Genomic DNA, 12,713 nt, shown 5'->3' with positions numbered 1-12,713 from the left:
ATGATCAGGTTGAAGAAATGTGTTGTTTTTCACAGCATTTGTGTTTTGTTCTGCTTCTGAAACCTGTCACATATGCACCTAACATTATGCAGGCCCACCTATCTTACTCAGCCAGCAAGAAAAGCATTTTCTTGTGCACTCATTTTTGCAAAGTCTGGCTTGAAGTCTGGCTGGTTTTAGTTTATTTCTATTGATACACTGGGAGGATGAACACCAGATATTTATATTTTTTATTTACATTTTCCCTTAACCTAAAAATAATTCAAATTTTCATGAAAGTAGGCAATACAAAAGGTGTTCACAAACTGTATAGCGCTAATGAGAATACTGTAGCTCTTCATTATATTCTACACCTATATTATATTCAGGAGTACTTGGTTTTTCTCTCTTCTCCCACCACACAGAGCAATAAACCTCATGCAACATCTCCTGTACCTCCAGCCACAATTCCAGAGATAAATTTCAGGGGACGAGTCAGCCCCATGAGCCAAAGCAAGCAAATCCAAAAGGGAGCAGCCTTAGATAACTGGTCCCTGTTATTGCAACTCCAACATCAATATTTTCCACAGTCCTGGCTCCCAGCACTCTCCTTCCTCCAACCTCCCCCACCCCCAGCTCACCTCACATGCTCTACATATTCCTTTCTGATTCCAGTCTTCCTTTCAACACATCCTACTCTTCCCTTGTTTTTCCATTCAGGATATCCCTCCTACAAAATTCCACTTCAAAATAATGACTAACAATATTGCCATGCCATCTGTTTTTATAACATACCACTCTTTCTACACCTTTTAACACTCCATTTATATAGAACATAACTTTTCTGGAATGAGGACTACCCCACTGTCCTCTGCACCATGCCTAAAACAACTGGTTTTGATTCTTAAATCTTTCATCTTTAATATAGCAGTGGTTAAAAATGACTATTTATTTCCTTGATTAAATTTCGAACTGCTGGCATAAGAACACAAATTCACCAAAACCTGACAAGCTGGCACAATCTGTAAATGCTTAGCAGTACTTTATTCTGTTCTTCCCATCTATCAGAAAGCGTGTTGATGGGGTTTTTCTGGGGTTTTTTTGGCTTTTCTTGTTGTGGGTTTTTTGGGGTTTTTTAAATGCATCAGACTGAAACCAGGAATCTGTACTGCAAAGACACTAAATTAATCTCTGCAAGGGAATTGCAGGTTTACAAATGCACATGTCAGTGCACAGTTCCTGAAGAACATCAAAAAAAACCACCAACAACAAAAAAACACAACCCAAAAAGCCATAAGAAACCAGAACAAAGAACGATCTGAATTACCATGGCATAAATGTACAACATATGTCACTCTTCTCAAGTATGAAAAACATGCCACAATTCAAAACTGTATTTCCAATACAGAACACCTTTTTAGTCACATGATGACTTATATTCAGTTATTTTACCAAATTTTCTTGTTTTCCATCAGGTAAAACATACTATCAAAACCCACAAAATCCAGATCCAGGATTTATTACTTTTACACAGCCATAACATACCCAACATATCTTACAGAAATATTATGAATGATACAAACCAAACCTTGCTGTAATCAGAATTAAGATGCAGTGCTTATACTTCCATCTCAGAGGATGGCATGTTAAAAAAAAAGAAGGGGTAACAAGACACGCACTGGAGATCTCTAAAACAGATTTGACTGTCATGCAGCAAGGAGAGGAATGAAACTTAAGTGTGGAGAAGCAGCCTTGCAATAATGGATCACAGAGGCCAGTCATTTTTGGTGTACTTTAGAGGTCAAAACTCAGGCCAACGTTGTTTAACATCTTCATTAAGGACCTAGACATTGAACAGGTGCACCTCAGCAAGTTTGCAGATGATAAAATCTGGAGGAGTGCTTTACCCACCAGAGGGTCCTGCTGACGTTCAATAGGCAGAACTTCATGGAGCCCCCCAAGGAGAAATGAAAAGTCTTAACCTGGGGAGGGGCTGGAGGCAGACTGCCTGTAAAGCAGCTCTGAGGGAAAGGACCAAGGGTCCTGAATGTAAACAAACAGCCACAAAGAAGGCCAAGAAGCATTAGGAAGAATAACACCAGCAGGTGGAGGGGCATGATGCTTCTCTACTCAGCTCTGGTGAGATGCATCCTGGAGTGCTAGCTTCAGGTTTGGTTTTCCAGCACTAGACATGGACATACTGGAGTCAGGCCATAAAGATAATTAAGGGCTGAGAACACTGGACACACAAGGGAAGGCTGAGTAAGTCAGGATTTTGTAGCCTCAGGAAGAGAAGGTGGGAAGATCTTATTGATGCATATAAAGACTGGACAGGAAGCACTAAAGAAGAGTGAGTCTGACTTCTCAGTGGCACCCAATGACTGGGGCAGAGTCAAGAGGCAATGAGCACAAACCGAAACACAAGAAACTTTAGAAAAAGTCTGGTGGTTTTCTTTGTTTGGTTTGGTTTGGTGTGTTGTGAGTGTGGTCAAACACTGTAAGTCGCTTAGACAGATTGTGGCATTTTCATCCTTGGAGCTGGTCTAGAGTCCTGCTTTGAACTAACTAGACGGACTAACTAGACAATTTCTAGAGATGTCCCTTCTCACATGAACATTAATCTGAGAGTGAAAACACACTTCTACTGTAAGAAACAGATAAACAGGTAGCCCCCAGTAAAAATGGCTAAGCGTCAATTCCACAAAGCTAATTCAAACAGCTCAAGCATTAAAATATTTGATACCATAGATTCATTTTACCTCAGCGTAAGAATCTGCCTGTAATCTCTTCTGATTTCCTACAGACAGCAAAATAGGTTTCACTGTTTACAAATGTGAATGCCACATATTCATTTGCTTAATGGTCAATGGACAAAGACACACAAAAACATAATGATTCATCAAGTATTTAATAACATTTTAGCTAGCTTAGATATGTAACTTTTCAAAAGAAAATACAGAAGTTTCGCTATCAAGAACTCCAGAAAATAGCCTCTTCATCTGGTTCATAAGCATAATAGGGGTGGTAGAAATAAAAATTTGTTCATTATTGATCTGAAGGCAGTACCTGCCAACATGAGGGCTGAATCAGTTTCCAATTCCCACTACTTAATAAGATCTGTGCTATGCAGAAAGCCACCTAGGTAGTTTCAAACACAAAATGAAAGACTCATTATACATCTCATTATACGAAACTCGGAAAACTTCTATTGTAAACCTCCCCTGAGGTGTAATGTCAGGTATTATGGATTAGGTGCAACATTCCAGAGTCCTTTCAATATTCATACTGAGTACCGTGTGTTGATATTGCACCTAAAATAGGACATACAGATTTTCTGTAGTAAACACTGGTTAGTCAGCAAACAGCACAGAGGCACAACCTGAATATCAATAAGCAGGGCTGCTCCTACTTTTTCTCTAATTTTTAGGAAAAAAACATGTCACTAAAGGACAAACACAGCTTAACAGTGACCTCTATACTGAATATTCTCTCTTTCCTTCTTCTTTCCAAATCTTAATCAGTTTTCACTGACACCACCAAAACCTTCCGGTAACTTTCACAACTGTAAGGCAATCAGCTCAAAGACAGCCAGCTACCTGGCAACTTTTCCATACTGTCTGAATGTAACTGTGCTTACCTGGACACACAAACAGGCTCCACAGAGCACCTGGATACTCACTACTGACAAAAGTAATCTCCGTAATCACGGAATGTTTGAAGTTAGAAGGGACCTCGGGAGGTCACCTGGATGAAATTCCCCGCCCAAGCAGGGCCACCTAGAGCTGGCTGCCCAGGACCACATCCCAAGAACTTTTAAGTGCCTCCAAGGATGATGACTCCCCAACCTGAAACCAGTGAAGGCATGCACATATACACAAAAGTAACATAACATAACATGAACTCATAAACATGCAGTCAACATGACAGACTGCAAATATATGAGTTGGGGAAGAAGTTATCTGAAATGGCTGTCTGCATACTGATCACAGGAAGGCTGCAACATACAGACATCAAATGGTTCCTTAATAAGCCATATGGCTCAGCCCAGCCAGCAAGTGTGAAGTTTTATTGAAATGCCCTGCCAAAAACCACACAAACTTCTGCATTCCATAACTCCCCTGTAACAAAAAGCAGCTCTTGAAAGAAAAGAGCCTTAACAAACATGCATGAATGAAGCCTATGCAAGAAGTGATGTTTCAGACAGTCCTTCTATCTGGCAGAAACTTTTCTGTTATTTGTTTAGGTTCTTGTATATTTTGGGCTTTATTCTCAGTCTTAACTATATCACTGGCAGAAAAATACTACCTGTTTGCAAGCTCACATACTCCATTATATAACTTAAAAACACTTTAAAAACTGTTACACAATTGTAAAATATAGGGGCAAACATCCAGGAAAAGGAAAAGAAGCAAGTCCATCGGTTGTCACCTCAACATCCAGTGATGTCAGACCAGGAGGATGAGATACTGGCTTTACAACAGCTGGAGGTAACAGTCTCTTTAAGGTGTAATTAAAGAAGAAAAAGTTTTTCAACTGCCAATTGTCCTGAGATTTTGAGGAGCAGGTCTTCTGTGACATGAGACCTTCAGTGACACTGTCCAATCATTATCAAAAATTTCAGCTGCTTTATTTGTGAGACAGAACATGGACCATAAATCTTTCAGTATGAGTGTTCATACTGCCTCCTTCCAGATGGTTTATATGTTCACCATCATGCTTCTCAGAGGTCTGCTGCACACAAAGGTCAATCAAGTCAACCAAGGGTAAAGGACAAAACCAAGGTAATGACAAGAGTTAGTAGAAGAGGGTATTATTAAATGATCAATACTGGAATTCTGATTATGAGAGACTGAGAAGAAATTGTAGCAGGGTATTATCACACCTGCTTCCTTCTTTCAGAGATTTATCTTGTCTACTCAGACTGCAAAAATTACTAAGCAGGAGCTGTTTCTCACTGAGTGTTTACACATCATCTCATCCTGCCAACCTCAGTTGTGATATGCATGTGCTTCTCTGGTAAAATTAAGAGAGACAACTATTTTCAGACTAGTGTGCTATTTTGAGGAGGTTTATTTTACACACTGAAAAAGAATATATTTCAACCAGCAGCCGAAAAGCACCCTTAAGAAGTATGTAACAGTATGGGAAATTATAGCTGAGACAGATAAGCTCCTGGTCTACTTCCAGGGAGACTAATCATACAAACCAATCCCAGATTCAATATAGATGCAACCACTTTGTGGGACACTTTGAAGTCTGCAGCTGATGGAGTTTTAAGGATGTAGGGTCAGTTATGTATGTATTTTTTCCACTGAATTACAACAGCACAAAAATATTCAGTGACTTGACCAAGAGGTGCACTATATTGGTTATGAACCCAGTATCTGGATTCTATTTAGAACATGAATTCTGTCACGGTATTTAAAAGTTTATTTAAGAAACAGAATTTTAGCAAGTTGTATATAGACAAGTATGAAATTGGCTACTTAAGCTCCATGCTAGCGAAGCAGAATCTCAGTTTATTCAGGCAGCCTCTCATGCTCAAACAACTCAGCAATCTGTACAAAGTACGTAACAAATGCCTCTTAAAAAAACCCCTAAAGAACCAACAACAAAAAAAATCCAGAAGGTTCTAAAAAACCCAGCCAAACACAACAACCCCACCAAACCCCCATCCTCACCAAAACGCAACAATTTAGAAAACATATCCTTTTAAATACATGAGGCAATTTTTCAAACAGTTCTTCAGAAGTATGAGAAGTCTGTCAGTGCAAGGTGCAGAAATGTTAAGCTGGAAGTAAAGTTACACTGTGTTGTAACACAAAAATCTTTTAGGCCATGCTGTAGCCCACAGAATAACCCTTTATCAAGAGTTGTATGCTGCTGTATGTTTTGGGAAAGGGTGTGAAAAGGTAAAGCAAAGGCACAAGCCTCACCACAATGGCTATATCCTCTTTTGCATCTTCTCACTGTGAAGCCACAGAAGAAAGTGGAACTGTTAGCAAGAAGTAGTACCTGCTTCTGGGAAATGAAATATGGGAAGTAGCAGCAACTGGAATGATGCTCATTCATGAACACTACGAACTAAGGAAGTTACAGGGAAGGACCACTGGGGGGGCCAGTGTCTGAAACGGCAGTGAAAATGGGGAGAGGAAAAGTTCATCATGAGCTGAGCATAGAAAGCAGCAAGATCCTGCAATGAGTTCAGTCCTTCTCAAATGAGCAATAAGAGAGCACAGAAGGACATAGGCACTGGATGGGATCAGATATACAGCCTAGCCAGGTCAGTGAAGGGGGAAAGGGGAGGGGGAAGAACAGAAGAAAGAAGATAAGCAGGCCCCTTCACTGAGTCATACCAGAGCTACTGCTGCTGGAAGGGAGCCAGATTTTAGCTGGAGCTTTTGCCTCTGTTTTTCTTCCCCCCTCTCAGAAAACCAAGAAGTGCAAGCACCAAACTTAGATGTCTACCTGAAATACATTAAGATTTTGCTGACTGTAAACCCCTACCCTATATTACATTTAGCCTCAGAAAAACTTGTAATCAAAAGCATGCAAAAGTAACTTAAAAACATCCTTTTTTTTTTTTTACTGGGTTTTTATGCTGCCCTGAATAAGAGTCTTTCTTGGATCAGTGATTTCATAATGTAAAATTCAAAACAAGACAAATACATAAAGTGGCAGTTGAGGACAGCAGTCATATTACTCCTCAAATTACACATTGCTTTTTCCTATGTAAATTCCTAACCTGCCTTCTCCAAAGGCCCTCCTGTCAACTGAATACACATTTCTCAGCCTAACACCCTTCAAAAGCAATTTAAAAATGTGCACCTATTTTTGTAAAATTTATCACATATCAGCCTCAAATCATACATCAAAATTTTTTTTTTTGCTAATATTTCAACTATCTGTTTGACAATACTCATTATCACACACCAACAGGTATCTCCTATGTGGTTTATGAGTAGTATCCTTAGCTACTTGTGCTTGTTTTGTTATGTGAAGTGATAATTTAGCAACCTCAGCTTGCTTATTAATGTCTCTCCTAAAATGACACCCAGTTCATCTAGTCTCCCTGATTTTTTAATGAATGGACTTACAGCTTGGTTCTTTCTGCAGTTGAATAAGCACCTGACAGAAACACTCAACTGAGCATTCATGTACATGTTCTGAAGTGGTCAGTGAAATCTTGAGGACAGTCTCCAAGAGCCTGAAATAGCCAAGAGCTAGCAGGAAACAAAAGAAAGCTTTAATAACCCCATACACCACAAGAGACCTCATAGTAAAGAAATCTTCACAGTACTAGCTAAATGGAAGCAACATGAGATAGCAATCTTCTTCTGAGCTCACCTAAATTTAATATAAATTTGGAATGAGGCTTAGGGTGACTTAAAGTGCTTGATTTGCAAATAGAATTAAATTCCACATACTTTTTCAGAGGAATGAAAATAATACAGACATGGTATCTATCCAGTCACTAGTGGTGTTTCGTAGGGCCTCGTCCTTATCCCAGATCTCTTCAACGCCTTCATTAACAACTTGGACAAAGGATTTGAAGGAATACTAAGTAAGTTTGTGGCAACACTCATTTGGGAGGAGCTGCTGACTCCTTCAAGGGCAGACAGGCCTTGACAAAATGGTGAGATGGGCAACCATCAACCACATGAGGTTTAACAAGGTCAAGCACTGGGTTCTGCACCAGGGATGGAGCAATCCTGGTTTTGTCTCTAGATCAGGGAACAAGACACTGGAGAGCAGCACTGCAGGAAGGGACCTGGGGGCTCTGGACAGCAGCAACTTGAACAAGAGTCATTAAGCTATCAGAGAGCATCGACAGGATGGCCAGAGGGGTGTTGACAGCACTGCAGGAAGGGACCTGGGGGCTCTGGACAGCAGCAACTTGAACAAGAGTCATTAAGCTATCAGAGATCAGAGGGTCCTGATGGGAAGCCACATAGGGAGCAGCTGAGGTCTGCTTGGTCTGTTCAGCCTGGAGGAGACTGAGAGGAGACCTCATTGTGGTCTTACAACTTCCTTCCAAGGAGTGCAGGTACAGATCTCTTCACTCTCGTGACCAGTGACAGGACTCAAAGAAATGGCATGAAGCTGCATCGAGGAAGGTTTAGGTTTCATATCAGGAAAAAGGTTTTCCTTGCATAGGAACATGCTCCCCAGGGAAGCAGCCATAACACCAAGCCTGACAGAGTTAAGGAAGAATTTGGACAATACTCTCAGGCACATGGTGTGACTCTTGGAGTGTCCTGCAAAGGGCCAGAAGTTGGACTCGATGATCCTTATGGGTCTCTTCCAATTCAGCATATTCCATGATTCAATGACTAAGATCTATGGAACTCCCTCTTCCCAAACTAAACTGTAAACATACATGATTTTTACAGATATGTCTTACCTTAAATATATCTGTTTTGAAGCTATAAATTCAGGTATTTATGTGGTTGCAAAAATCTTAATAAGATTCAGATTAGCAACAGGAATGACAATTCAAGAATTGACAATTCAACTAAGAGCAATACACTAACATAAAAATAAATTTTCATTATGATTTCAATCTAAACAACAGGTCTTGTAATTTTTCAAGGTTTTTTTTTTCTATTTTTACAAAGAGCATTTACAAAAATACTAGTTACCAGACTATACTGCCTGAGAATAGAATGTGACTTTGTTTCATACTTAAGCATTACCCAGTGAATTAAAACCTACTGTTTTTATGTAAAAGCAGCAATATTATGAGACTCCCTTAGAGATACAAATACTGGTGTATCAGATAATATCTATGCTCTTGTACAATAAAGCATGAATTCAACACTGCTTTCATTGTATTACCACCATGGCAGTGTTGCAGCATTTCTGAAATTATACTTTTGTCCACGTCACTATGTCAACAGACATGCCAGTCTGCTTAAACAGCTAAAACTGAATGAAATGGCTCAACCAGCTCACTTCACCTTTTGCTATCGTAATCAAGAATTTTACTCTTTATTTCACAAAATAACAGAATATAGCAGTTAAGTCTGGACTTAAACAAAATTTTGATTATTCACCTTTCAAGCTCTTATTATGCAAGGATGTACGACATCATGACAGAATTTGCATAACCTCACCAAATACAACAAGATTTCTTCCTCAAAAGACATAAAGAAGTTGTCAAATGTTATTATGCACAGTCCATTCTAGAAGCTGATCCTTCCATTACTTTTAATTAGACGTCTGGCTTTTTCCTCCCCCAACCACAAGCCACTTTCATTTTATAGACTGTACCAGTAAACCTTTACAAATTAATTGTTGAGTACTGGATTACATAAAAGCCTTCAGAGGTAACACTGGCAATCCCTGTCAATCACACACCTCCCTGAGTGCAGTATCTCCACAAGATGGGGCAGAAAGCACAGGTGGGTGCCTTCAGGACCACTGTCCTTAGCTGCTGGTGGACATAATGATACAGCAGTGCCAGATGTTTGGCTTTCTGAACATCTGCATAAGGCACTGCCACATACCAATCGCACCCCGTTCACTCAGCAGGTGACATTTGGAGTCTGTTCTGACCCTGACTCCCAATTACCAGCACAGCTTGGGCACACAGCTATAAACACATAAGAGTGGTGCACAGTTAATCATGCTGGAAGTGGAGCAGCCGATACAGCCATAATAGGCTGCTACCATGGAGGCGACAAGGCAATTGAGCACCTTTCCTGGAGGCAAGGCACACACGTTAAACCCAGTGAGAAAGGGTTACTCCCACCCAGACCAACTCGAGCGAAGAAAAGCATCACACTGCCCGTAAGCCAAACAATAAGGACATCCCATTCTTTTAGACAGTAAGCTAGAAGTTGTTTTCACGATTTCTTTTTCCTCACAGAAAATGTCGGTGTAGATGTAAGTGATTACACTTCGTTTTAAATTTCAGCTCTCAAGAAATAGCCTGAGAATCACCATCAGAGTACTTCTGACAATGAGTGCTTAGGTCCAACACCTTTGAAGAGCAAGAATTACATTTCTCTGCTTTTCTAAAAAGGAAAAAAAAACCCAAAACAGTGCAGAGATGCAGTAAGAAGCTCATGAAGCTTAATAGCAAACATTACTAAAAGTACAAAACATTAAAAAAATTTAAAAGTTCAAAAAAAAATATAGACAAATAACATTGCTTTTGCAGACTCTAGTGAATTGTTTTCGCTAACGAAGACAAATTAGAAACACTTCTATTATGCAAACTGACATTAAAGTTTATGGTTGGGGAAGCCAGGGATTTCCTACCGTATTCCTAATAGCTGGACAACTAAACTACTTCACTGTTTACTTTATGATGCCACATTCATGATATGGCATAGCCTAAACATTTTCTTAAAAGAAAATAAGCCTTAATGAGTTAACCGCACGCATGCACAAAAATCCTGCTACCTGCCAACAACCTCAGGCTCTACATTTTTTAATCATGAAATAGTTACTCCTGCCATTACATAAATATTATTACATAATATCTCCTTTGTATGCAGAATTAGAGCTACAATAAAATAGGTCCCACTATTTCAATATTGTGTCTATTAATCCCACTCATTCATTTAATAATTTGAGCTCTAGTTGCATCAGAACACAACAGCTTGAATATGTCACGTTCCTCTGTGCTTAAACAGAGAAGACAGCTAATTCTGGATTAATAAAAAAACAAAAAACCAAAAACCAAAAAACAAACCAACAAAAAATACAAAGCTGCTCTACTATAATAACTGCCTGAAGGGAAAGACACCTCTGCTGTGCTCTTTTATTACGTTTTTTGTCTTGCCTAAGATTTAATGTATGTGCATGAATAGATAATTTTCAACATGCCAGTCAATAAAATATGCAAAAATACCTTAATTCCCAAGGTCAGCATTACACAGTGTAAATGTAAAGAGATGACAAGCAATGATGCTTACAATGTCTAATATCTCAAAAGCCAGGGGTTTTTCCAATTTAATATCTAACGTATGAGCAAACTACAATACATATTAAATTATTTTCCTAAGTATTTAATCTGTTAGAAATTTGTTCCGAGAACGTATTTGTTTGTATTGGTCAGAAGCACATCCGAGACGTGGGACGGCTGTAAGCACAAGGCGAAGAGGCGGCGAAGAAGCGGCATGTGACATTCGGGAGTCTCGGGGGGCAACATGTGGCCGGCGCTCAGGACGCTCCTCTCTGCAGTGCAGCACCGCTGCCTCCGGCCGCGCGCGATCCGCGCCGCGAGCCCCCACTTCCCAAGTGCCGCACAAGTCCCACTTGTGCCCGCGCGCAGCGGCTTCCCCTCGTCCGCCCGCCCTCCCGCAGCAAGAGCTCCCGGGAAGGGCAGGACAGCGGCGGTGGGCACCGGGAGCGAGGGCGGCACGGGCCGGCGCCGGTGTTTGCACAGCTGCGCCGCTCTCCCGGGGCAGCCCCGCACAAAGCCCCGGCGGCCCCGCAGCCCCCACCGCCACCGGGCGGGCGCGGCGCGACACCCGGGCAGGTCCCCGCTCCGTGCCGCTGCCCTGCCGTCGCCGCGGCCGCCGCTGGCAGGTGAGACGCGCCGCAGCGGCGGCGCCGGGCGNCCCAGCCACAAAGAGCGGGAGCGGGGTGGGCGGCGGCGGGGCCGGCGCCAGCGCGACCCGCGGCGCCGCAGCGGGGGGACGTCCCCGCCCGCCCGTCGGTGGCGGCGGCGGGGGTCATCCCTTACCTGCCGGGGTGGCGCCGAAGACTCTCACGACGGGCACCCGTTTGGCCGGGGCCTCTCGGAAGCGGGACTGGCAGGGGTCCAGGCCGGGCAGCGGGCTGCCCATGTAGTAGTCGGCAGTCACGATCCGCACTGAGAACATGTTTGTTCGCCGCCGCCGAGGCACCAGCACAGCACCGAGCGAGCGCGGAGCGAGCGCGGAGCCCGCACGGCTCCCCCCGCCCGCCGCCGCTGCCGCCGCAGCGAGCGCGCGCGCGAGCGCAACACTCCCCGCGCCTGCCGCTCCTCGCCCGCCCGCGAGAGCGCGCGCAGCCCCGCGCGCGCCTTGTCTGTGTCTCCGCTCCCCCCGCCTGATGCCGCCGCTCTAGGCGCGTGCGCGGCGGCGCGCCCCCCGCGCGCTCCTACAGCCCGCGCGGCCGCGCGCCCCTCAGGGACAGCGCGGGCTCGTGCCCCGCGGACGCCCCGGCGGCGGCGACGGCGGCGCCCCGGCCCCGGGCTGCAGCTGCTGTTGCCATGATGATGTCGTCACGGATGCAACCATTGGGGGAACGGGGAGGGGGGTGGATGGGCCATGTATTGGGGGGGGAAAGGGGCTCAACGAGCGGAGGAGGTGTCCGTCACTCCCCGACACACACACGCGCCACCCCCCCCCCTTCGGTTGGGCTCGGCAGGCTGGGCGCGAGCGCGCGTGGGAGCGGGGGGAAATCTTTCTGTCGCCTCCCCCGGTGGCGAGGGAGGAGGCAGGGAGGGACGGTCTCGGTAATTCGGCGATCGGCCGCGCGGGCTGGGGGTGAGGCTGCGGAATCCCGAGCCGCGGATGGGGCGGGAGAGGCAGCGCTGCCGGGACACGACGGGGTTAAGCTGGGTCGACCGCCATTTTGAATGGCGGGGAGGTGAGTCTCCCCACGCCGCAGGGGCCAGCCAAAAAAAACCTCAAACCCTAAGATGAGGGCGAGGAGAGGGACGGGACCGGGAGGAGGGGGTGGGGCGGGCGCGCTCCCGCCGGCGCCCGCGCGCCCTGGGGCTGTGGTTTATGGTT

At 44.0% G+C, this 12,713-nt stretch overlaps 1 protein-coding gene and 1 long non-coding RNA gene across 3 annotated transcripts in view; one reads left to right on the top strand and one right to left on the bottom strand.

Moving 5' to 3' along the window:
* REV3L (REV3 like, DNA directed polymerase zeta catalytic subunit) overlaps positions 1–11,954 on the bottom strand; it is a 113,375-nt gene extending 101,421 nt beyond the window's left edge. For both annotated transcript variants that reach the window (XM_041414846.1, XM_041414847.1), the window contains exon 1: positions 11,678–11,954. In XM_041414846.1, the coding sequence (XP_041270780.1) occupies positions 11,678–11,816 (139 nt within the window). In that variant the 5' untranslated portion in view covers positions 11,817–11,954. The remainder of the gene's footprint in view (positions 1–11,677) is intronic.
* Positions 11,955–12,250: 296 nt separating this feature from the next.
* The window catches only part of LOC121341386, a 16,142-nt gene continuing 15,679 nt past the window's right edge, over positions 12,251–12,713 (top strand). The window contains exon 1 of the long non-coding RNA XR_005953422.1: positions 12,251–12,567. This is a non-coding gene — a long non-coding RNA (uncharacterized LOC121341386). The remainder of the gene's footprint in view (positions 12,568–12,713) is intronic.

This window comes from Onychostruthus taczanowskii, unplaced genomic scaffold (genome assembly GCF_017590055.1).
Source record: "Onychostruthus taczanowskii isolate IOZ18803 unplaced genomic scaffold, ASM1759005v1 scaffold48, whole genome shotgun sequence".
NCBI lineage: Eukaryota > Metazoa > Chordata > Aves > Passeriformes > Passeridae > Onychostruthus > Onychostruthus taczanowskii.
The sequence above is the reverse complement of the archived record's forward strand: the minus strand, read 5'-3'. Positions and strand labels throughout refer to the sequence as shown.